The sequence below is a fragment of the Etheostoma spectabile genome, chromosome 14 (genome assembly GCF_008692095.1).
Source record: "Etheostoma spectabile isolate EspeVRDwgs_2016 chromosome 14, UIUC_Espe_1.0, whole genome shotgun sequence".
NCBI classification, from domain to species: Eukaryota; Metazoa; Chordata; class Actinopteri; order Perciformes; family Percidae; genus Etheostoma; species Etheostoma spectabile.
The window spans coordinates 20,375,625-20,401,382 of record NC_045746.1 but is presented as its reverse complement, the minus strand read 5'-3'; the positions used below and the strand labels follow the sequence as shown (position 1 = coordinate 20,401,382).

Sequence of the window (25,758 nt, the reverse complement as noted above, 5' to 3'; positions counted from 1 at the left end):
TTTCTCTTTTTACGACATGTGGCATCTACTTTCATAGCACAAGGAGGCCAGAACCAAACAGTCTCTTCTCAAAAAACACTTGATCCTCTGTGTCCCGGCAGCCAAAATAAAAACCCAGATCTGCCACAGCGAGGGAGAGTTTCCTGGACTTTCTGATTTAGTACGTACAGTCTAACCTTGCATTGAAAATAACCTCTCAGTGAAGCCACAGTGTGCAAAAGAAGGAAAATAACTTCAATTAGGCTTTTAGGTACATGACAAATTCTGTTTATATTGTTTATACTTTTATTTTTATTGCATTTAATGCTCTAATATTTGGTTTCTCTTTTCATCTCTTCTGTTGAACTCTTCAGTCCTCTTGTTTTTTTGCGTTCCATCATTTGAGAACATGAAAGTCTATATTTGCCCTCTATAACTGCCCTAGCCCTGCTTTCCTCATAATTCCTGATTGATAATTGCTAGATGCAGCAGCCTAGATGATGGTTTCAGAGAGCGATCACACAACAGCCGCTCCTTCTCATTCTACATACATCAAAGCTCATCTTATAGTTTCTTCTGAGACGGCAGTACACTTTTCTTTTTTTGGCAGCCTTGCATGCACACTCATAGACTGCACATTGCCGCTGAACAGAAGATAAAACATGGCAGTCGTACTTTGAGCATGTCCCTTTTTTCTTTCTCTGGAAATTGGTATCCAGTAGTCGTGTATTTTGGGTCCAAAAATTAATCCCACATTGTATCAAAAGAAATGTAGCTGGCACTAGCAGAATCTTGGAGAGCATCCACACTGTGGTTTATGGTATATGCAGAACTATAGTTTTGTTTCTTTATTTACACACATACTTTTTTTTAAATGTACAATATATAATTTGGTAATGTGAAGGAAAAGTTGCCTAAAACATCGAGAACACTTGATGCATGCACAATGTTTACAGTAACAGAGTTTTCATTAAACAATAAGAATAAAGGAGAAAAAAAACAAATTATGACAACAAAAACTAGTAATAATCATACTAGGCCTTTAGATGTGAGTGACGAGGGACATATGGTTGTGTGGAAGAAGTAATTGGGAAGGGTTCTTTTTAAGGAACTGTGAACAAATCAAACTGGAATGGTTCACGTGATAAATTCAACCAATGTGAAATTTGTAGTCAATGGGAAAGATATTATGCTAATATCCTTAAATGTGGCCAACTTTACATCCACATACTACAAATGTTTCACTCAAAGGTAATGTAAATAATAATATTAATTTATAATGGATACTGTTTATTGATCCCCAGTGGGGAAATTACAATTTACACTTAATGGAAGACCATTAAGTTTTACTTTATTTTGCCTTTACAGTTTCTTTTATAGGCCCCTTTAGAAAGAATGATAGTAAGGGGACTCGTCATGACTATGCCTCAGAAAGCAAACACAAACCCCTCACCCCTCAGAGAATCAGACAGAAATGGGGGAGGAAGGGTAGTTGAAAGTGTGCTATAGAGCATCAAGGGATAATTATGGTTAATTGCTGCTTTCTGCATGTGGAGTCTGCATTCAAAGAAAGCCACTAACCTCGGGCTTAGTGACTAAAGAAACATTTACAAGGCAGACAGCAGAGCACAGGGGATAGCTTTGAAATATAGGAGATGCTATTAAGTGTCTATGGCAGGTAGGGATATGAAAGTGTCTTGACAATTATGAAAGGATGTCTATTTGGTATTAGGTTCCAGCTAAAGTTGGTTTAAAGTTTGTCCCAGTGGTTTGATATCTTCTCATTAGCAAATATCGGTGGCTTGAAAACTAAACCTTTCTTGGCAAAGAATGTGGTGTGACTTTCTCATGTGACAAAAGCATATATGCTTCATACAAAGTTCAATCCGACAATGCATAAAAGGCTCCATTACCTTGTACCTCACGTTAAGGCTCTGTAGCAGACCATTTTGTAAAAATAGGCTAACGATTGCGTCATAACCACGCAACTTTCCGTTGCATAGTTTAGGTTTAATTACTAATGTTAACTAGCATTGTAGTTAGCCTGTGTCTATGTCATCTCCTAACATGTACCTACGCTCTCCGTCTCTGCTGATTGGGAATGATTGAGATTTCTCTTGGCACAGCTACCAGAAGACTTACAACTTTCAGACACGTTGCCCATGTCACAACTACGTCTTCAAGCTCAGTTGGAGGTTGCGCAGTAACTCCTAGCCATCACCAGAAAAGTGCTTCTATTTTCCTTCACTGGTCTCCGTCCAAAACGATGGGATGTGTTGGTGTATTTCTTTAACTGTCTATGGTTTTCTCCAGACAAATTTTAACCGGTCCAATCAGCGTACGGAGGGCGTGGCGGAGAATGATGACGCTGAGGCCATGTGCTAGAGTTGTAGTTCCGTAATGGCGGCGGAGAAAGATGCGGTAGAAGCCATTTGGTCCGTTGTGGCCAGAAGTTAAAGCCTGAGCAAGAACAATCTGCTGAGTTTTGTTGGTGGCCATGATGTTGTGGCCCTCCTCCCCACGGGTTTAGGAAAAGTTTGATTTTCCAGCTCTATCCATTAGTGCTGAAGGAGTTGGCTAAGGCTAATGCTATGTGGCTAATGCCAGCAAAGCAAAAGCTAAATATAAGCCTTGTCAGTTTCCCCTCTTGTTGCACATGCGCATGGCATTCGTCAGATCCAGAGTAGCTCTGGGCAGATCCAATAGTTTTAAACTTCAACAGAGTACCTGCCTTCAAGGAAGTTAACACTTGTCAGTGGAGAGTGGCCCAACTCTGTGTTCGCAAATTAAGTGTACGAGAGTCTGGTAGGACCAGGCTACTGTTAAGCTGCTGCTCAGTTGTAAATGGAAGCCAGAAATTATTGAGAGAAAGATAAACATATTGTTGGTTCGGGCTTCTTGACAATAAGAAAAGTTGAAAACAACTCCAGCCTTATCCCTAATAATTGGGGTTGCGGGAGACTTCTGAGATTGATATAGTGTATTGATTTATCAGATGTACTGTATATTAAATTTATAGATATTAAAAAGGTCTGAAATATATCATTATTTCTAGAAAACCTCACCTGGACGAGGGAAAGCAGGCCCTCTCCCGGAGTCAGACCTGGAAAAGGTGCTTAACAGTCTGTACCCTGGTTGGTCTGAGCCTGAAGAAGTTACAGAAGGCCACGTGGGTCCGGGGTGAGGTGCATTATCAGCTGAGCAGCAGGTAGAGGTAGGGGTCTTGGAGTGGGAGGAAGGGCCAATCTGATCCAAACCTGAGTGGTGCTTAGTTGTTGGACATTCAATGCCCTGGAAACACTACACGCCACCAGAACAGCTTCAGTGCTCCTTGGCATAGATTCTTTAAGTCTCTCTTACCTTAGATAATGGTCTTTTATTCTGGTTTATAGTATTTCCCTTAGTTTTGGTCGTGGGCATTTTGGGACCTAGACATGTTTTAAAAAACATAATATTTTGTCACATACCTTCACCGATTAATGCCAATTATTTTTGACCAATTGTGAACTGTTTGAGCAGCATGTCTAGTGTTGTGGGTCATGTATCTGCATTTAACTTGAGCACCATAGACTCTTTTAACAAATCAATTTGTAAAAAAGAAACAGTCTGGTTTTCTTGCCCCCCCCCCCCTCTCTCTCTCTCTCTCTCTCTTGCTATCTCTTTCTCCATGCACACCTGAGAGCCGATCCTTCAAAACAAGGCCACGTGGGACTGGCCAATCAAAACATGAGGAGAGCTCCAGGGATTGCGTAAAAGGGGCGTGTTGAGCTGCGCGGACAGAAACCTGATTGGCTGGCTGAACGCTCACTATTCTCCGCTCGCACACAAACGTGGTGAGTGGTCCTGCTGTCTTCTATCTACCATCGGTTCTTCATGGTTTATAAAGCCAGTATTTTCATGGCACAGATACAAAGTCAAGACAGCAGGAAGTAGAAAAGGTAAAGAGACTCTGTTTAGGAGACAGACAAAAAATGATGTGCATCCTGAGCAACACTAAACCAGTAACTCACACTTGAAAAGAAGGAAGCAATTGCTGCTTGTGTTTGAGGTGAAATATTTGTAGAGGCAAATCATTAAAAACTCTAGTTCATAATTTCAGACGTTCCCCCTTACACGTAGATCAACGTATATGCCCAGGGCGCAATTACGCACGCCCTCTCTCTCATTTAGCCATTCTCTCTCTCTCTCTCTCTCTCTCTCTCTCTCTCTCTCTCTCTTCCCCCCCTCCCCCCTCCCCCCCAACACACGCGTTCTCCCTCTTCGTGGGAGTAAGTGTGTAAGTAAAGAAGGGAAGAGGGAAAGAAAGAGAAGGGGGAGAGAGAGAGCGTGATTCCAGGTCTCTCTCTGCTGCTCTCTCCACTTTGGGTACTTGTACCCAGTCTGACTCAATGGGGCTTCAGCACTAAGGGGTTAAACGTTAAAATAAAAGATATTTATTCACCCCAAACCCCCTTTAGTGTGTAGGTTTTGGGCATTAAGATAGGCATACATAGGTCCCTCATTAAGGAAAGTCTCCGGGAGAGGCAGAGACGTCTCCAGAGGCGTGCCTTTTTGTCTGTTGCCTCGCAGAAGGGTCAGTCGGGTCCCTCTCGTCGGCTGGCTTTCTGTGAGCGGATAACTTCCATCATATCCTACATTTACAGCTCAACCAGACCGGCAAACTACTGCAACACTATGGATACCGGAGATTGTCCCTTCCGTAAGAAACGGAGACCATGGCGCATGGACTTCTCATCCTTTGCCTTGGTACTCGTGGCGCTCGCCGTGTGCCAAACGACCGTGGTTCGGGCAGGTAAGACGGGTTCTCCTATTAACAGTTTTGATGTTCATTGTGCTTGTTAAACGTGAATTGGTCGTATTATTTGACCATCTTTAGGCGACTTTACTCCTCGCTGTCTGGATTTACTGTGCGTAATTAATGTATACTTCATCCATTATCGGACACTTGCGCACCTGCGTGCTTTTTCATTTTATCCACGAAATGTTGTCATGTCAACCATGTCCAACAGCAATGGACCCACACTATCCTAATATCCTATCTAAATGTTGTTTGTTTTTTGCGTCGACACCTGCATATTGTTGCCTATCTCTGCTTATTTTCAGTCAGAATCTTAAAGCATCCCAGGGCGACTTGTGTTTTCTGACTTGTTCCTAAAGGCCTTATGTGACTTTGACATTGCACCGATCATTTGGTAATTAACAGAAGTTAGATGGGAAATACGAATAAGGGATGTCCGATAATTGAGCTATATTTTAGACGCAATGTCTCTAAAGGCCCATCCCATGAAACAAATGTTTAATAAATCTGATTGTTCTTTTGTGTTTGTAGTAAAAAAAAATAGTTGTCTTTCTAATCGGGTAGTTGAATTCTCGCTAGCCTTAACAAACCCTGTCCGATAACGGACACTCGGTCACCATCAGCCACTACACTTTAAGTAGAGGCGTTATAAAAGCACATGAATTGCTTTTTGCTGCATGAAAACATACACACGCGTTGTTACGTTTTAGACAAACTTTTTTGTCGCTTCTTTGGACAACTCATCCTCGACTGTCCCTCTGTGTGTGCGCATTGCATGCAGCCTGCTGACAGGTGTCACCTCGCAAAGTGTTGCAAATGGCCGCTGATCTCACGCCTTCAGGTGCTTTTTTTTTGTCATTTTGAACAACTTGCCTGCTGCTGACTTTATCTTTTATTACTTTCCTATAAGTTCTCTTTCACTACTTAGAAGCCCGTTTAGTTTTAACAGGATGGGGCTCATTTTACGCACTTCATTAGCCCGTTATCCGCAGGGGGCATGGGGTAGGACGGTGCAAAGAGCTGCTTCCCTTGCTTTTGGGGAGGTTTTGTTGACTAAACATCCCGTTTATGAACTTTTTGAATTACAGCTGAACACTGGTCTGTGAGTAAACTGGGCTGTGGATGCGGGCTGTTGGCTGAATGTTTACCAGCTCAGCCTGTGCACCAGCCTATCCATCACTGCCTATGGTTGTGCAGGGAGGAGGGATTTCTGTAGGACGTTTGTGGGACGTCACAATAAGCATTCATGGAAAGTTGATTTTGAGTTTTTCCTATTGAAGAACAACATTCTATGTTTGTGTTCCTTATAACACATATACGTCGAATCATTAAGAAACCAAGCTGGGTTTGTTTGCGAACATTTTCCCAGTCTAAATTTATAAGTATTATTTTACTTTATGGTTTTACGTTCTTGTCCTTCCTCCTTCACTCCCATGGCTGTACTATATTTCACTCCGCGCAGTTTAAAATCACTTCGCCTTGAAGGAATGATCTGTATGCGCTGCAGTTCCCAGACGGACCGCTAGTCGTCCTGGGTAATTTTTTACAAAGCGTCTCCATTAAGTTCAGATCAGATCTGATTTGACAGAAGATTTTGGATGCAGAATGGCACGCGCCAATGAAATAAAATTAAAGAGCAATGCATTAATGATTATTGTTTTAAGTGCAGCACGACTTAAATTGTGATGTTTGATGTGAGGTTAATAAGGCTAATCAACATTTTAAATAATGATTTCGCTCAGTGGAAGCAAGTTGGAAAATATTTTTCTAACTATTTTTAGGCTATATGATAAGCGAAGTTTAACTCCTTTGGCTGAGACACATCATGCAGATTATGATCAGAAACACGAAAGCAGCTTTGCTTTACACAAAGTTTTTTTTTTTTTTTTGAGGAATAAATTCGCTTTAAATTTCAGCGGACAGGTAGATCAATGGCTCTTTATTCTTCGTTTGTAGAACTTGCTGAGGCACTTTACGGACCAAGGGGGCTTTTGTAACATAAATTGGGCTCCTCCAGAGTATTCTTTGGCCCCGTTTCCAATTTCAGATTGCGAGAGGCGATTGCACCTTCCCGTCGTCTCCCGTGTGTATTTTGGAGGCGGAAGCCTGAGACATTTTTCGCTTTTTATGAATAGGTTATTATGAGGCGCAGCAGCTCGCGCATATGGGTTTGGAAGTGAAAGCAACCAGTGTCTCCGTGTCTATGTGCGCTTTGTACACTTCTGTTTGTGCATATGCGTCTGTATGCTATAGATGTTTTTTTCGCAGTTCAGGGTGTGGAAATGTAAACCACATCAATGTGAATGTGCCTCTGTGTGCTACACCTCGTGCAGATTGTATTTCTCGTGTTAAAGGATGCTTATAGACTCGCGGAGGCGTTCGTTTGCTTATAGAAACGCATTTTAATCACCTGACCCAGTGATAATGTCAGAGTGACGCAAATACAACACTCCTTTTACCTGTTAGCGCGTGCTTGGTTATTGCGTGCACAGCACAGGCACGCAGCGTCCCGTGGGCGCTCACAGTGGAGCTGGCCAGACGCACTGCGCGGTGCCGCTGTTTGCGCGCTCCTGTGCTCGCAGTGCGGTGCAGCATCACAGATGTTAGTGTAAACTATAGCAGCGCCCCACCCAGTTAGTGAACGACCGTTTTAGAGAAGAAAGCGGTCAGGATCTTTAATGTTTATTCTCTGTTCCCAGGGAGAATGAAGACTAGAAAAACGGGAGGAGGGATGGATGAGGCTCCCAGAGAGCAGTAGGCCTAGAAAGGCATGAAAGCAGAGTTTTGTTCAAAGGAGGAGAAAATCACAGGGCAATATTTTCTTGACATGGATGTTCCTCAACCTCATTTCAAAGCACAGCGCTCCTCAATGGGCAGTCTGTTTCAGTTTGGCTAAACATAACTTAACCCCTCTCTCTCTCTCTCTCTTTCTCTCTCTCTCTGCTGGTGAATGGAGCTACTATGTGTGGCGGTGGAGCAGGCTTTTGACAGCTCATTCCTGTGACTGTATGGAAGTGTGTGGTATTCCAGGCTTCTGTTGGTCACATGTGACCCAGTCTGGCAGCTTTAACCTTGTCCCTTTGGTTTTTCCTTTGCTTTGTCATCATTTTCCCATGAACCCTGTGGCTCTGGTGATCCACATACATTCTGTCGGCTTTTGTTTTATGTGTCCAGTTTGATCATTTAGTGCATATTTAGATGAAGAACTATGAGATGTCACCAATAACAAGATTGAACTAGTCAGCCATGTAGTTCTCAAATAATCTTGGTGGGTGGGAACTGGCATTTGACTTTTTAATTTATTAATCTGACTGACTGACTTTCTCAAAATTAGATTTGGGTGATGCAGATAGACCGGGCATATCACCAAACATTCAGCTGGCTGACCAGACTTTTTTTTGCCAGGCAGAGCTTACTCTCATTCTGCATTTAAATTCTGCCTCCTTTGCCAAGATTGACAAACCACACTGCAGCCACAGCTCAACCCTAAACTTAACCATGAGTAATGTAAGATTGCTACCTTGGTAGTGGAACACCACCTGGGAGGACACTGATAGATGCCCCCATCTATCAAAGTATTCTGTTTTATTTTCTTAAAGCAGGTTAGCATATCATTATTGTCATCCAGCTTCCAGACTATTAACAAAGTGGACAGCTGGATATGTGCATACTGGCACAGCTTTAGGCTTAGTTTACTGATGCCTGTAAAATAGATTAGTTTACATTTCTGACATTTCCTTATCACATTCAACACATCTCTGTGTATCTGCTGGTTTGAAGCCTACAAAAATGAACTCTTCCTTTTCAGAGCCACTGTTGAGAGGCTTAAGTTTTACCAGTACAGTAGTACCAGGCAGCTGTGGCTCATTGGCCTGCCAATCCGAAGGTTGACAGTTTGATCCCTGGCCCTGCAGTCCCACGTCGAAGTGTCCTTGGGCAAGACACTGAGTTGCCCCCGATGCTGCGCCATGGGTGTGTAAATGTGTGTGAGTGTTTATCTGATGAGCAGGTGGCACCTTGTACGGCAGCCTCGGCCACAGTGTATGAATGGTTCCTGAACTATGTAAAAGCGCTTTGAGTAGTCGTTTAGACTAGAAAGGCGCTATATAAGAACAGCCCATTTACATTTAAGTATCTTTTGGCCAGTGACTGTACGCTAGACACACTCACCAACATTCTCAGTCTCTCAATCACCTTATCCACAGATAAATTGCATTATTTGCACGGACAGATAAGACCCAGACTGTGGTTGTAAAATCAAAACGCACTAAAGTCAATGTTGAGATACACATAAAAAACTTCTGAGGCCTTGGTTCCAAACCATAACATTCCCTCAAACTGGAAACTTGTAAAAAGCCTTTCTCAGACAAACCAACATTAGCACTGCAGACTTCAGGAAACACAGTGAGCAGAAGATAGATCTTCCTTCCTTTTTAGTTTTAAAGGTGATGATTTAGTGTTTTGTGTGTGTGTGTGTGTGTGTGTGTGTGTGTGTGTGTGTGGATAGATAGGCGTCGTTCCTCCAAGGCATTCTGTTTTAGCAGAAGATGTACAAGTATGGTAGGAGAGTGGGCCAACTTTATAATGACAGGTTGCCTGTATACGATGCTATTCCCAGTCACTGTTATTTCGCTGCTTCTAGGATGTCAGTGTAGGAGGGTGCGGAGACCAGCGGTGTGTTTTTGCATGTACTGTTAATGTACATCTCTTTTCCAGGCATCGATACAGTTTATCCATTTGAAAATAGTTTTAAATGTCGGTTTGAGATAATTGTTTGCTTGAAATGGGATGAGCAGTAAGTTCCACATTTCAGTCTATCATATGTTAAAAGATATAAGAGGGTTTAAAATATGTATTTCACAATTTATGTGGGACTATCTGAAGTGGCCTAATGCATATATCCCCAATTATCCAATAGTATAAGTTGCATACAACATTTCTTTAGTCTTTTCCCATACCTGTTACTTTCTGGTTAGGCTCACAAGCAGACTGTAGCCCATCCCAGCATGCTTTGGAATCAAGTTACAGGGGGAAAAGGACAAATTTATTTTATATCTCGCAAGCAATGCCAACCTAGCCGTTTACTGTGCTCTTACTAACCTACAGATATGGATCAATCATTCTAACTATGCAATGGACCTTCATTAGTAAGTGTTGGTGGCATTAGTGCAGCAACCAAAGCAGATATTAAGTAAAAGAACAACTGGATTTCTAGTATTTATTTTCTGTGTTCATCTATTTCACACAGTGCAGTGTATCCCACCATTTCCTCACACTTGTATTTTTTCCAGCTAAATTACACCTATAAAAATCTCTGGAATGTAGTGTAGATATCTGATGTGGGGATTTCCACACTAAAAAGATGTAGACAGTGATGATGATTATTATGTGATGCGGGCCCACTGCTGTTACACTTCTGTTTACTATAAGTCAGGCTTGTCAACTCTGGCTAGACTCTGAGATAAATGTAAGTAGTCAGATGCCATTGATCACTGTTATTAAATATACATAAATATATTGGCTTTGGTTTATAAAACATGTCATAAAAACTTTGTGGGATATCATTTTTGTTTTTCTTTAAAATTGTCCAGTTCGTGCAATCTCAACTATTGGCAGCTTTACATCAATTATAACATCAGCAGTAAAACGTGATATCAGTTGAGCCTAAACAAAGTTACAGTGACGCTGTGTAACAGTTTAGTGTAACATCTGCTAAGCTAAGTGCAGTCAGAGCCGAGCTGTGCAGTCTGACCATCCGGCACAGCCACATCAATGGGTTTCTAATTTGTGCCGTCGCTGACTGTCTGCCCTGTGGGATTGTACGGTACAGAGAACCACTGACTGTCTCCTGGTCCGGGCCCTGTGGTCCCATGTAGGCCTTGTGGTGTCAGTATCCATCCTCAGGTTCAAACTAAGACTGTGGCCTGCAGCCCTGAAACCACAAGAGACTCCAGCACGATACACGTTGGCAGCATCAGCGTAGCACACACACACACACACACACACACACACACACACACACACACAAAGACCACATAATACACAGGGGACAGTAGAGGGCTTGGGCATATGCTGGCACCAGCTCCTCAATGGAGGGAATGATGAAAGACTGCGACACAGTTAATTTTGGCACAGAACTGTAGTGACGGATAAACCACACAGAGAGAATGGGGAATTCATTAGTACTGACCCTAATAAACTAGGGCAGATAGTGGCAGGTGTAGAAAGCTAAAAGCACGATACAAAGATCAAGTATTGATCTTGTTAGTAGCAATAAAGAATGCTCTTGCAATAGAGATGTTCTTTGATGAAGGATTAAACCTGAAATGCAGGTTTGGTGTATCTATACTACGTGACTTGATGGCATTTTTAGTTTCACTGTGATGAATAATGTTCTATTTTCCTTTTAAGTTTTGTGTCCTTTCTAAAAGCTTCCCCCAACAAGTAAAACCAAAACCAAAAACTTCCATGCATTCAGCAAACTTTAGATTTTTCAAGTTCTCTATTCTTGTAGATAGTGCCTGCAACATTCTTTAAAATTGTTTTGTTGTGGGGACAAAGATGCTGTTAGATTCTATTAAAAAATGGTGTTTGACTGGCCTGGATGCCAGCCGAACTTAGCCCCGCCCACAACATTTGAGATCTCCCTAGAATTCACTAGAATTTGGGAATCTCCTTTCTCCTCAATAACACTGCTGTCTGCATGCTTTACTTTGATTATTTCACTCAGTTTTTAAGACTTTTATGCAATGTAGATGTTGTAATTATCATCATTAATTGAAATCCCACATTATATGCAGCACCATTTGGATTTGAATTGCTGAAGTTGTTATTTATTGTTTATGTTCCAATCTGTTTTGAACTTCCAACTTTGTTCTTGTGTCCTTTAACTAGGAAATCCTCAAGTTTTGTATTTGCTATTGAGTCCACTGGTATTACAGGTGGACCCATTGAAACATCTGTGATGGCAGGGTCACCTCACTGAAACGTTTCCACTCCCCTTTCCTCTCACACCTAGGTCAGGATTTACCCACAGTACATTCATAAGACACAAAGAATAGATCTGTATTGGTCTTTTTCCTTTCAGTGCAGCTGACCAGACACAGTCATATGGATACATGACAATTAACACCACACTGACAAACCAAATTCTTATTTTATACCATAAACATAATGTAAAGTTCTCATAATGGATTTTCTGTCTGTGTACACAAGCCATTATAAATAAATCGTAACTACAGAGCACCATGATGAAAATTATAACCTACAGTAGCATATACGCCTAGCCGTCGTGGTCAGCTGGGTGGATGAGGACACAGCTGGTGATTGAGAAACAACTGGAGTTTAGTTTATGCTTTTCAGTTTCCAAAATTAGTTTTGTATTTAACTTTTTGTAACGTATGATGCTGGAGAACTTATGTTCATGTTTTTCTCATATCAGGTTCCTGAAAAGAGCCAGCCATCAATTTGGTGGTCAGATAAATTTGTGCATCCATGTGTGTTAATCTGTGGTCAAAATATTGCACATCCCTCTTGCTCTGTGTGTCTTAACACTGTGGTCGTTGTGTAAAGGTGAGAGGTGAGGGGTCAACATGTCAGCTGGAGTGTGTGTCTGGTATTTGGCACAGCTGTACTAAAAGAACAAAGGACACACATACATATGCACACTTAGAAATAACACACAGAGCATCTAAGGCAGGAAGCCCAGGAGAGGAAATAAAGGTTCTCAGTTGTCACCTCACACAAGCATGAAGTAGTATGATGACCCCGGGCTCAGGGGACCGAGATGGCTGCGTGTGTTCATGACATACTCCGGTTTCAACTTAAAAGCATAGTCATAATATTTAAATCACCCAGAATTCACTTTTTCATTTGAGCTTGGCCTGAGTGTACTCTGCCTCTGACTCAATGCATGTCATGATAGGCCCCAGCCTAAATAATAATCAGGTATACAATAAGGATGGAATATGATTATTATATGCGACCCATCACAGGAATCTATTATTACTATTATTTAGGAATTTGGGGTTGTTCAGTGTTTCACGTTGGCTTTATGAGAAACTCAACAAGCTGAATCCCTTTACTGCTTCTCAGCTGATGTGTCATGTGCACGCAGGGTGTAATAAATGTGTCCAGACAGAAGAGGTGTGTGTGTGTGTGTGTGATGTGTTAGTCGAGTCGTTTACCCATTTAGCTGACAGGATATACACACTCTGCAAAGTTACTTGTTCAGTAAGCATTAAGTCATAAGTCATAAGTCATTCCTGCATGTGGCATCAAACTTTAAATCTCCCTCTAGTGTCTGACACACACACACACTTAGAGGATGAAACTGGACAATATTATCTGTATTACCTGTTTTGTGCAATAACACTGGCCTGACATGTTGCAATTCTCTACTACTACAATTATTATTATTTTTACTTTTCACCATAGCATTTCCTTAATATGTTAATTATGTAAATGTCTTATAACATTCCTTTATGTAAATACCGTACATTTCCACACTCATTATATTTCTTATTTATATTTCTACTCTGATATTTATACTATTCGTGCAACTACAACATAGAGTTTCCCCTCGGATCAATAAAGTATTTCTGATTAGCTTGCTTTTCTTATTCTTGTGGTGTGTGTGTGTGTGTGTGTGTGTGTGTTGTGGTGTGGGGTGGGTGGTGGTGTGTGTTGTGTGTGTGTGTGTGTGTTGTGTTTTGTTTTCAAGCCTTTAACAGAGTCTGACTGTATGCTCTCTTACAGGGAAGCCTGTCAACAGTTAATTAAATCTCTTTTAGCTCCATCTAGTGGCGGCTGAGGTGAACTACAGCAATACAAGGTGCTGAAGAAAATTGCAGCTTTAGCAGCAAACCTCATTTTGCAGTGGGCCCCTCTCCAACCAGCGCCGCTTCATCACATGTGTTTTCTATCAGGTCGTATTAAGCTGGTGGTCTGCAGGTTTGGTCAGTTGTGGATGTATGGAAGTCTGTGGGTTAGAGTATAACAGTGATATGGTTGTTTCAGCACTGGGGCACCTGCACATTTACCACAGTGCTCCTTTTATACTCCACACAGCATATCATTATTTCAGATTATTCAACATTCCTTTCAGGGATTTATATACTATTTTAATGAAAGGATTAAACACTGAATCCAAATATTTTGCCTAAGAAATTATTTTGGGTTCAGTGAAGTCAAGCCTTGTGTTTCTAAATGTCTGACATGTTGGTATTTATTGAGCCTCAACTTCATATTGTAACTTCATGACTTTATTAAAGCACTATTTAATGTTCTATTATCAGTGCTATTTGAACTGAAAATGGCCTTTTTCATTTCAATCAGTGCAGCTGTCAGTCGGGATAACTGTTCAGGCTACTGTAATCTTTACCTACAGCGTTGGTTGTAACTGCCCTCACGTGTCTGGGAGCCCTGTTTCCCGTCTTAATGACAGCAGTGTGTAATTGGCCAGCGTTTACATCAAAAGGCTGCAGCCATCTGTGACCGCTTATGGTAAGAAAGACTGATGGAGTGGGAAGAGAGAGAAGAAAGAAAGTAAAGAGAGAGTTTATTCCCTTGGCTTTCTGTTTTTCTACCTTGTCTAGTTTCATATTTGCCACTTCTCGTCTCACAAGGTGTGTTGGTGCAGTTTGCCCTGCCTGGGCTGTGTCAGGGTATTTACCTCTGTGGCCCTGTGTGTTATTTTTGTGGGTGTGTTTTTGTCGTGATTGTGGTCCTCCAGGCAGGAAGGGCCCTGGCTGCATATGTGAGCTGGGCCGGCAGCGGGGAACAGAGCGGCACATTGTACTGGGGGTACTGGGGGAGCTAAGGCTGCAATCTGATCCAGTATCCTGCCATCACAGAACCGCGCTGTCTACTGTCACTGCCTGACCCCCCAAAATATACACACATACACTCCCCCTTTGCCTGAACCACTCTCTCCCTCCTTCCTCTCTCTGCCCTCCCTCCTTTTAACCCTCCACCGCTTTCTCATTCCCAGCATTCCTGTGCAGATGTGCAAAAGTCTTGAAATGCATGGAAAACAAATTCAATGTTGATCAGGTATTGAAAAGTTTGGAAATTGCACAGAAAGTCTGGCAGAAAAAGACAACCTTATTGTTTTCCTGTCGGTTAATAAAGATTCCTGGTCATTTCTTTAACTTACTTATGAAACTCTACAAGTCCACCAAAGACACTGGCATCTGGGAAAATTGTGTTTTAGTTTGTGTTTTGTTTGTAATCATTTTCGCCTTCTTAGGGAAGTTTCTGGTTTGGATGGTTTATGTAGCATTGTGATATCCCTCACTCTAACTCAAGCTTTCCATCCTCCTTACATATGGCTTACACATCCTTCTCTTTTTTGACTCTTTCTTTACTTCATGTCTTCCTTTTACCCCCCTTTCTCTGCTTTTTTCTCTTCCTGGTGCAGAGTGACGTTAATAGACTGTGGTCTAGACACCCAGAGGCAATATCAATGCACCATTTGCTCTGTCTGACTAAATATTACCATCTGTTGGCCCATTTGACTAACTGTTAACTCTGAGACACTAGGTGTCACCTAAACACACGTACCACTGACGGGATCAGTGAGAGTTTTAGGACAAACACAAGGAATCTTCCTACCAGAGCATCATAAGTGGCTGTGCTAACGTTACCAAGAAGAGTGTGCAGATTAAAGTTAATGTACGTGCGCAAACTATCATTCCCTTTTTGATGGACAGCTGGGCCTCCAGCTGACACACTGTAGTTAAATAAGAGTGGTTTATAAGCTGCATCCATCTGTGGCTTTGCACTTTACAGCTCCTTACTGTACCAGTAGGTGATATATTTAGCAATAGTGGCCCAAATGAGGATGGGCTCCCTAATTGTGTTCCATGCTGTTCCATGCGCTGTTGTACTTTTACAACATGCTGAGGTGTGTGATTACATAATGTCTACCTGCCTTGTAAAGCAACTTTGAGTTTGTGAAAAGCGCTATATAAATTCAATGTATTATTATTATTATTATTATTATTATTATTATCATCATCATTGTTATTATTATTATTATCTGCGTACATATAATAATAGTTGATTAAGGTGGCTGTTAAATGAACACAAAACCAAACATATAATTTTACAGACTGCATTGCAGGAGGTCTTGGTTGTTATCTTTTCATCAGAGTTGTAGTTTTTTTTATACAGGCAATGCATCACTGCCACCATAAGTTTATTATGAGAAGTGCTACACCAGGGCTGGCTGTAAATGAATTTAATTGGCTGTTAAAAGCAAAGTTAGCTCTCTGGTGCACCTCAAACACAAGAATGCTAGCCAGAAGTAAGGGAGGATAACGGAGTTCAGGAAAATGTGAATACTGGGTGTTGTTGCACAGTGTAACTTTGTAGCTGCCTCACTTCAAAAACACACGGGACCCATCATGATGTTGTAACTGTCTAAGATAGATTTTATATTTACGTACAATTTGGGTTCTCAGGCGGCAGAATATTTTAAAGTGTATGCAAACCTTCTGTTTTCAAACCTTGGCAGAATTTGTGTCATGCACATTTGTCATTCCACTTGTATTAGACACCAGGGTACACAGCAGCTCGGCATCTTGGGGGAAGTTAAACAAACAAAATAACAGAGCAAGAACAAAATCATCATTTCAACAAAAACACGTTGAACAACCAATTTTTAAATAACCAATTATCTCAAAAAGCATGATTTGGACAAGACTGAGTAACACTGTTCTGTAACAAGACGGTACAAGTTAACTCATGTGATTAATTAGACATCCACCTTATTAAAATGTAATGCCTACTGTGGTGAAATTAGTGCTGACATGAGTCAAACTAACTGTAAATTATGTTTAAGATTATTAGTTAATTCAATATGTTTGCTTCCAAAACAGTTAAGAGGCATAGGGCTAACACTGAGCATTTAACATCAGGTAGCACTGCTTTTTTATTTATTTCTTTATAGATGCTTATGGCAGGACTGTGACTGTGGAATGTCCTACTGTCTTTGTAGAATTGCAACATTTGAGTTCCTGCTGTTTAGTATCCCTTGTAAGGAAATTAATTATAATAAAAGAAATGTTGCCTTAAAGGTAATCAAACCCTGAATCCCAGAAGTTAAAGCCATGCTTTTCAAACTGAAAAACACAGACTGACGCAGTGCCTTTCAGCAATGTGAGAAAGCCAACAAGGCAAACCACAGTGCAGACGGAGGGTGAAGAAACAGACCTCAGCATGTGAAAGTGGAGACAGGATGGGAAACTGGGGGTACAGTGTTTGTGTGTGTGCATTTGTATACATGTATGTGATGTTAGGATGTATATCTGTGTCTGGGTGTGTGTACCTGTGATTTTTGTGTTGGTGCATGTCATGTATATCCTCATATTCATCTGACTCAGCACTTTCACATCAACAGCCACTTGTTCTAGTTGCTTGATAAATGTGAGCAGAATAGAGAGAACTGTCTCTGCTCTGCTTTAGACTGAGCTTTACTGTACCCGCCCTGCAGAGGTTCATGTATGTGACTTGGACTCTGTCCCATTTGCTCGGACACAGTGCTGCCTTTGTTACGTTATACCTATATGTACAGTGGTAGCCATTGTGGACATCACCTGTACCTGCTCCTAAATCGCATTAGTGCTGCAAGAACATTTAAGATTACTTGCAAGATTAACTTTTTTGATCCTCTGGGCAAAGATAGGTCTCTGCAGCTGCAAAGAATGGCTGCAGTGAAAGATAAAACTGTCTTCTACTTTGGATTCAGCAACATTGGAACAAGTATAGGAGTACGCTTTAAAAAGTCTCGACCTTTACATTGATTTCCATACACCCTGTAGGACCGTGGGCCTTCTGAAAAGCTGCTGTGGAAGACGTCAGAATATAATAATGCCTGCTGTAGTGTCATTAATACATAAAAATAAAAAAAAATCATGTTTATGCTTAAATACACCGGCCTGTCTGTTTAACTCATAAAGTAGAGCTGCAGTAGATATTTATTTCCATCAATGTAGACATCGCAGATATTCTGTACTGTACATGCACCTCTAAATCCACAGAGAGTGACTAATGAAAAACTGGAGAATGACATGCTCTGTCCAGAGAAAGCAGGACTCAAAGTTAGATGTTGAAGTGATAATTGTGTAATTCACTGATCATTGCTTTGGATTAAAGTTTCAGCTTTGAAAGTTCACTTGTTTACTTAATAAACAGAGTTACTCTGTCACGGACAGAACAACTATGCTAATGAGTTGTAATGCCCATTTTCTTCTCTTCCTCTCTTCCTCAGACCCAGTGGATGTGTTGCGGGCTCTGCAGGTTCCCTCTCTCCCCGAGGGCGTGAAAAAGGTCCCCGGCTTTTGCACATTCCGTCGCTCAGGCACCCCCGACCACGCTTACCGCATCTCCAAGAAGGCCCAGATCTCTGCCCCCACAAAGCAGCTCTTCTCAGGTAGGCTTTACCTAGACGGGACTGCCGGTTGAATGACAAGATGAGGCTGCCTGCTACTTGATCACTGTTGCTATAAACACCTAAAGTTAAATCTTTTGTTGAGGTTCAAATTAAAGAAAGGAAGCTTTATTGTTAGACTGTAAATATGAACAATATTGCCACATCAGCTAGTACAAGTTTTACAATATAAATACGTAACCAATAGATCAATCAAACCTTATTTCTATAGCACATTTCATACAATGTGCATCATACAAAAGGGACATAAAAACTTTGTGCAGACTATTAAATGTATTTATATACAAAACATACATACAGAACACACACACACAAACACACACGCGCGCGCGCACACACACACACACACACACACACACACACACACACACACACACACACACACACACAACCCAACCAAAGCACAACATAGAATAACAAACTAAGTTATTCATAGACAAAAATAAACCAGCCTGTTAGCCTGGTTTGTGTGTTCAGTGTCGGAGCCAAAAAGAGAAACAAATGTTGGCTATGCATGTTACTTCATTGTATAGTATACCATGATGAAATAAAAACAAAACTATTGAAATTCAATAACTGTTTTTTCCTCAGGCTGTTACGTGCTGTGATTAAATATAGTAGGTCTCATAGTGTCACAATTTGAGTATACACTATGTATTTTAGTTTTACTTCTTTCAGTAACTTGTTTTTTTCATCAAAACAGTTTGTGCATGTATGTATTTTCAGACATATTAATGTTCCTGTATTGTACTTTACACTAGTAAACTTTAGGATGGGCTTAATATTTAACTTATTTACGTTGAATTCCAGACTGCAGAAACCTATAATTAGAAATACAGGTTGCAACCTATGTCTGGAGGTATTTTAAATCTAGCTCTCTGGAGTTTAGCGAGGCTTTGGTGCCTCATGATAGATTGCTCATGGATATAAAGTATAATTATGTGTTGCAGTGCACAAGCTGAGTTAAACTGGGAGAGCCATAACAAATTAACTTAAGAATACCGTCTGACACCGTGGAATAAAGGAGTGAAAAGGAGAAAGTAGCACTTTTGTGGTTTTTAAGAAATCCTCAAAAGTCATAGCTGATGTTCAACTCATTTTCTGAGGCATAGCATTTAGCCATCCTTCTCCAGCTCTGCCCACCTGTTATTATGTGCCATCATCATCTATGTCAGCTTCACATGGGACTAACTGTGACATTGTAATCAGTTGATCCTGACACAGATGCTCTTACTTTAATCACGTTAAGCTCCTTACTGGAGTCATTTTCTTCTCCATCTCTCATATTGCACTACTTATCCCTGTCTCTTCCTTTGTCAGCCATCACTTGTTCATCTGTACTATTTTAAAACCTGTTTATTTTGCCTTCTCATTCTTTACCTTCACCTCCTGTCATCCATCTTTATCAGGATAAATACATGCGTTGGTGCAAGGTCCAGATCAGCCAACTTACAGCACAGGCTCTGTACAGGCTCTTTACTCCATTACTGCCTCCTTCTCATTTTCTTCCTGTCCTGAAATAACCACAGACTAGTCGAGCAATGACCCATCTTCATGATCTTACCTGTTTCTGTCTTTCATTGTCTCTTTCCTCCCATCCCTTCTCTTATCAATAGGTCCATTCCCAGAGAATTTTTCCATTATGGCTCTGGTTAAGGCTCAAGCTGGCCTCCAAGCCTTCCTCCTCTCCATCTACAGCGAGCAGGGCATCCAGCAGCTGGGCATTGAAATGGGACGCTCACCTGTTTTCCTGTATGAAGACCAGAACGGCAAGCCAGCCCCTGAGGACTACCCACTGTTCAGAGGCGTCAATCTGGCTGATGGCAAGTCAGTAAACAGCAACAACCAGTTTGTGACTGGTTGAGACATGTTTGGGGTCATGTGGGTGTTAGTAGTTGGCAATTTTGTTGTGTGTGTGTGTGTGTGTGTGTGTGTGTTTTGTGTGTGTTTTGTGTGTGTGTGTGTTAGTTGATTTGAGGGTTGGTTTGACACGTTTCTAATCAGGCCTGTAGTCGCAGTACACATTTATTCGCCTTTGTTCCTCCTCCTTGTCACTAGGTGGCATCGCATCGCTATCTCTGTTTCAAAGAAAAATGTGACACTGCTGCTGGACTGCAAGAAGAAGATGACCCGTGCTCTGCCCCGCGGCAACAACGCAGTGGTTGACACTAATGGCATCACAGTCTTTGGTGCCCGTCTGCTTGATGAGGAGGTTTTCCAGGTGTGGACAAACTATGCTTTACAAACTAGGCTGATAACTGGTCAAGTTTCTTTGAATACGTAGTAGCAAGTTCTAGTCATAAAAGGTACCATCGATTCAAGTTAGAAACACATCAATACTTAATATACTGTAGAACAGGGATGTTCAATAGGGGGTCTGGGACCGCTAGGGGATCCTCAGAGTTAATGCAGGGGTGCCTCCAAATTATTGTAGTATTAAAGTCTTAACATGAATCCTACATATTATTAGCAAATATAAATCCCCACTGCTTGCTGCCCTAGGTAAGGTAGTCACCAAGGAAGCCATCCACAGATACATTAATAAAGGATTAATTGAACTTAATGTATGTTTAACATTAAACAGGATTTATAAAATCATGCAACAATTAGGAGGCTATTTGAATAGCTTATTATTTTTTGCAAAAAGGGTATGTATAAAGCCTTTAGTCTGCTGACATGTTATGCAACTTAATTTTATACTATATATGTAGTAGGGTGTCCCTGATCCAGCTCACTCTCAGTTAAGGGTTTTTTTGGTTTAAAAAATGTTGAAGACCCCTGCTTTAGAAGTTTTCATTGAGCTCTGTTATAGATGATGTAGCTGTACAGGTTTTTGTTAATCTGTTTTTTTTTTAAATCTTCTGACAGGGAGACATCCAGCAACTGCTGATCGCCTCCAACCCCCAGGCTGCCTATGACTTCTGTGAACACTACAGCCCTGACTGTGACTCCCCACTGCCCAAGACCCAGGCTCAGGACCCCAACACATACGTGAGTAACATCACCACAACACATGTTCATCCACAGACGTATGACATCAGAATCGGGTCCTCTGCACACATCAATCAAACAACGGACCTCAATGCCTTCCTGCAGGTTACATTAACTACAGTAGCCTTTTATATTTCCTTCACCCTTTTTCACCGATTATGGTTACTGTTGGATGAGGTCTCAGTTGTTCACACAAATCCCATAGCACTCACTAGACAACTGAGTAGCATCTATTACAGAGTCGATAACCTAAGACTGACATCTCATCCGTAGGCTCATCCGTAGCTCCGATTAAGCAGGCCCAATCAGAATCTGTGGACTTTGTTTTCCTTTTCATTGGCACTTTTCTAAATGATGGTCTTCCCACAATAAAGGAGTTTGGAAGTGGACTTAAGCACCCTAAATGCATACAATTTAAAGGGTTTATCCCGCTGTCACTTATTAGATAATTCTGGGTCAGTTGAGACAATTCAGATAAAAGGTCCTTAAAATTCCTGCTGTCTGGAGTTAGCATGTCTTCCCATGTTTGCTTCAAGCTCCTCCTAGTGTGCTTTCCTTTTACAAGGGGTTATGAAATCAACCTATTTATTCACTGATTCATCAACATCCTGCAATTTCCCTTAGGATAAATACAGTTTTATCTTATCTTTCAGAAGACTAAAGACATTTAGTCAGTAAAATAGGATTTGTGTTAGGAAAGCTTTACTAAATGATAGTTTGTAAAAACAAAGGCAATATAAATGCACCAGTCCTCTGAAAATGAACAAAAAGTCCTCAGGCTCAGTTTGGGTCATCTGATAATGTCATCAAAGTGCTGCTCTCCCTTTCTGTCTTCCTCACGCATCCCCGTCAACAGTTTGTATCCATCCACTTTCCTCCTCAGTCTGTGTGTCCCTGAGGTAAATAAAGAAAATCAGAGACATTACAATTTCATACCTTTCCACAACTATATCTCTAAAAATGGGCACATTTCCATCATTAAATACATTTTGCGTTCGATAAACTTGAATTATTTCAGCAGTTGATTAGACTTTTTTCTGCAATGGAACACAGAAAGGTAGGGGAAAGAGGATGATACAAGCCCACATGTCTTTCCCTAATTTTCTTCCCCTGGATTGAAAGAAAGAAAACTTATTCAGTACATAAAACATGCAAATGAAGTTAAATTCTGATTGGTTTTCTGGTTAAATAGAGACATATAAGCATTTGACATGAAGATGGCTTAAGGTGGAGCCTCTTTGCTTACTGAGACTGGTTGTGCACATAATAATACGCACATTGTAAGCTTGGAAAGTTCTCCCTCCGTTTTTTCTCTCAAAAACATACTGATATTTGGGAGCAGACAGTTCCCTGACATCAACTGCGTCACAGAGCTAAAGTAGCAGGTGATTTTCATCCGCATTCATCCATCCAAAGTACATGATCTTTGTTTTAAAGCCTGCATGCTGGATCAGTCAATACAAGATTTGTATCAGTCACTGCACAGAGCTCCAGTACTTTGTGTCCCAAACCCTGTCATGTTGACCCTGTTGAAATGACTGCTTTCTGAATGAATATAAATCAGTGTGGTTTTATTCATCGGCTTCACCCGTTGCTCTATTTTTTGCTGTTTTCTCATTCATCAAGGTTGTCTGTGTTTGGGCAATTCTAATACCAACACTTTTTAAACAGCAGCACAGACTCCTCTGCTGAATGGAAAAAATAAAAGCTAAGCATTTTATTATCTCCTTTGCTGTCTGTCTCTGTCTATCACCAACATTCACCCCTTTCTCACCTATATTTTTCCCTCTTTGCCCTCTGCAATCTCTGTTCACCTCCCATTTGGAAATCCACTTTCTCCCTTTTCATGCATTCCTCTCGTTTCATTCCTCTTGCTTTCATCTCCCATCTGCCAACCCATTCTTTCGTCCATCTTTCCCATCTTTCAATCCTTCCAATCTCTCTCAGTACTTTGATGAGGAGCAGGATGACCATGAATACCCCTATTATTATGAGGAAACAACAGGCATTCCCTCCTCTGCGTCCCCCTCTCCTCAACCTGGGGCCCCCAGTCAACAGGTAAAGAGGGAGCACGAGAGAGGGAAAACAGGAGCGGGTTTGTGGAAGGGAAGGAGAATGAGAGAGAGGATTTAAATGAATAACGGTGGCCTAATTCATAATATAGATTTAGCTTGCTAAATATTTGTGTGAACAAGATTTATATTCCATATTCCATATAGTGTGAAAAAAAATATTTTTAGCATTCCATATGCCTCTCTCATCCCTCATCATTCCATACCCCCTTTGTTGTATTCACATTTCACCTTTTCTGTAATCCACATTGACCTCTCACACGTCCAACTCGTTTCCACTGACTTCGTCACACAGGAGTACCTTTCTTTCTTATGATTTTTTGTCCTTGTGTCATTTACATGTTGTGATATATGTGTGTGTGTGTGGATGTGTATGTCCAGATGTGGCCAAGTGGGGGCACTGGGGTGGTGTAGGTGCAGCTGTGTTGTTATACACACATGATCACTTTTTCCTCACATTCGTTTCCACTCAGTTCTCTATACTTTACTCTTCCATATATCCTGTCTAAGGAGAGCACGTTCATGTTTAAATAGGGATGTTACAAAGGTCTTCTATCACATAATGGACTCTACAAGAATTTGTTGAGACTATTAAGAAAGGTTACTTGATAACATCTCTGATTTTTTAATTTGTGCATCTGCTGAAATTTCCATATCAAACCAATGGATTACATGATGATTGGGTGATTTGTCTTTGATGCCAAATACAAGTTAGCATAGGAAACACATGTAAGAACATGTCAGAGTAGCCTTTTCTTTACCTGATTTTGGTCAAATTGTCTTTGTAAATATGTTTTGTTTTTATTTTCATTGTGAACAAGATAGATGGAATTTGTAACACAAAGTGGCTGATCACAGAAGTGCCTAATTAATTGACTTTCAAATGCTTTACTGTGATTGCACCTCATTTTTTTATGATGAACTCCACCCAGTTAAACAGTTCATTTAAAAAAAAAAACAGCAACATTTGCAATGCTATTTGACCAAGGCATGTGTCTGTGTTGTCTTGATACTTGCATGATTTCTTAATTGACTTGGAGGATCACCGCATGCACCTACTGTACTTCTGGGTTATCAGTTTCCATACCAATTTTCCAGTCAACATGGGAATATCAATGCACATATTTTCATCTTGGTTGTAAAGCTGACCTTTATATGACATGCATGTATGCCACAGTATTCCTCCCTTGAGTCTGATTGTGTTCTGTATTGCATATTTGAAGAGTTTATATTCATGGTGGTGGCCTGTTTTACGGTGACATTTTTGTTTGTTGACGATATGAATTTGCATGTAATTTCTTAATAGTAGCACGAAGAGTGAGAATTAACTGTGAACTGTTGTTTTCATTTTGTGTTTTTATGTGACTCACATGCATTTGCATGCTTGCCTGGCATCACCGCTCTTTCTTTTACATGGCTAAACAGCAGTAACCTTCCCTGTCTTGCAATGCATTATAATGTGTGTGTGTGTGTGTGTGTGTGTGTGTGTGTGTGTGTGTGGTGTGAGTGAAGAGAGAGAGAGAGAGAGGAGGAAAGAGAGAGAGAGAGAGAAAGAGTACAGCAGGCCAGTGCCTTAGTGTGTGGGTGTGTGTGTGGTGTGTGTGTGTGTGTGGGTGTGTGTGTGTGTGTGTGTGTGTGTGTGTGTGTGTGTGGTGTGTGTGCGTGTGTGTGTTTAGCACCAGCTTCACCTGACCAGCCACACACTCAGTGCCTCTGCCAAACCACAGGCTCCAGTTCATATTAGCGCAAAGATGCTGCTTTGTCATTTAATATTGGGAATGGCATTACTGGAGAGACCAGCAAACACTCGTCTAAATAACTTGGGTCAAAAATGTGAAATTTCTCAAAATGTTGATTTTCAATTTGTTTGAATACTGGTAGTTTTTCAGTTGTATTTTACTTACTGTTTTAAAACTTGTATGAATCATCTGCTGTATCCAGTAATGCCTGTACAGTCTCAGTAAATCATCCAAGCCTTGGCCATCTTTATGTCATTGTTTCTCAAAACATCCACTCTTGTCTTTCTCTCTCCTTCTGTCCATCCCTTGTTTGTGCTTTTCATCCCCCTCCCAACCCTTCCATAAATCTTTGTCTTCCTCTACTCTCTTTTTGTCAATATGAACTTTTACATACTAAACAACATCTTAACCAAACAATAATCACGGATATTAGAAGAAGGAGTTCAATGGAAAAGCAACCCCAACTAAATCCACCCCTGTCAAACCAAAACCCACTCCAGCTAAGCCGGCCAAGACTGGACCATCCAAACTTGTAGTCAAGTTGCCCATGCCCACCAAAGCTCCCAAGTCTGCCACAGCCAAGCCATCCAAAGCTAAGCTCACTGCAGTAGAGATCCTTTTGTCTAAGATCAAACCAACAGCAGCAGCTAAATCTAAGCCTACGGCGGCCCCAGCTAAGAACGACAATGGGAAACCAGCTGCCGAGAAGAAAGTAAATGGTGCAGC

At 41.1% G+C, this 25,758-nt stretch overlaps 1 protein-coding gene across 4 annotated transcripts in view; it reads left to right on the top strand.

Moving 5' to 3' along the window:
- The first annotated feature begins 4,265 nt into the window (after window positions 1-4,265).
- Window positions 4,266-25,758, top strand: part of col11a2 (collagen, type XI, alpha 2) — a 52,721-nt gene continuing 31,228 nt past the window's right edge. For 3 of the 4 annotated variants that reach the window (XM_032534727.1, XM_032534726.1, XM_032534725.1), the window contains exons 1-5: window positions 4,267-4,771; window positions 18,051-18,212; window positions 19,847-20,057; window positions 20,289-20,451; window positions 21,099-21,221. In XM_032534727.1, coding sequence (XP_032390618.1) covers window positions 4,654-4,771; window positions 18,051-18,212; window positions 19,847-20,057; window positions 20,289-20,451; window positions 21,099-21,221 — 777 coding nt within the window. In that variant the 5' untranslated portion in view covers window positions 4,267-4,653. Of the gene's footprint in view, window positions 4,772-18,050; window positions 18,213-19,846; window positions 20,058-20,288; window positions 20,452-21,098; window positions 21,222-23,168; window positions 23,280-25,758 lie in introns of all 4 variants that reach the window. The other variant, XM_032534724.1, reaches the window with a different exon arrangement.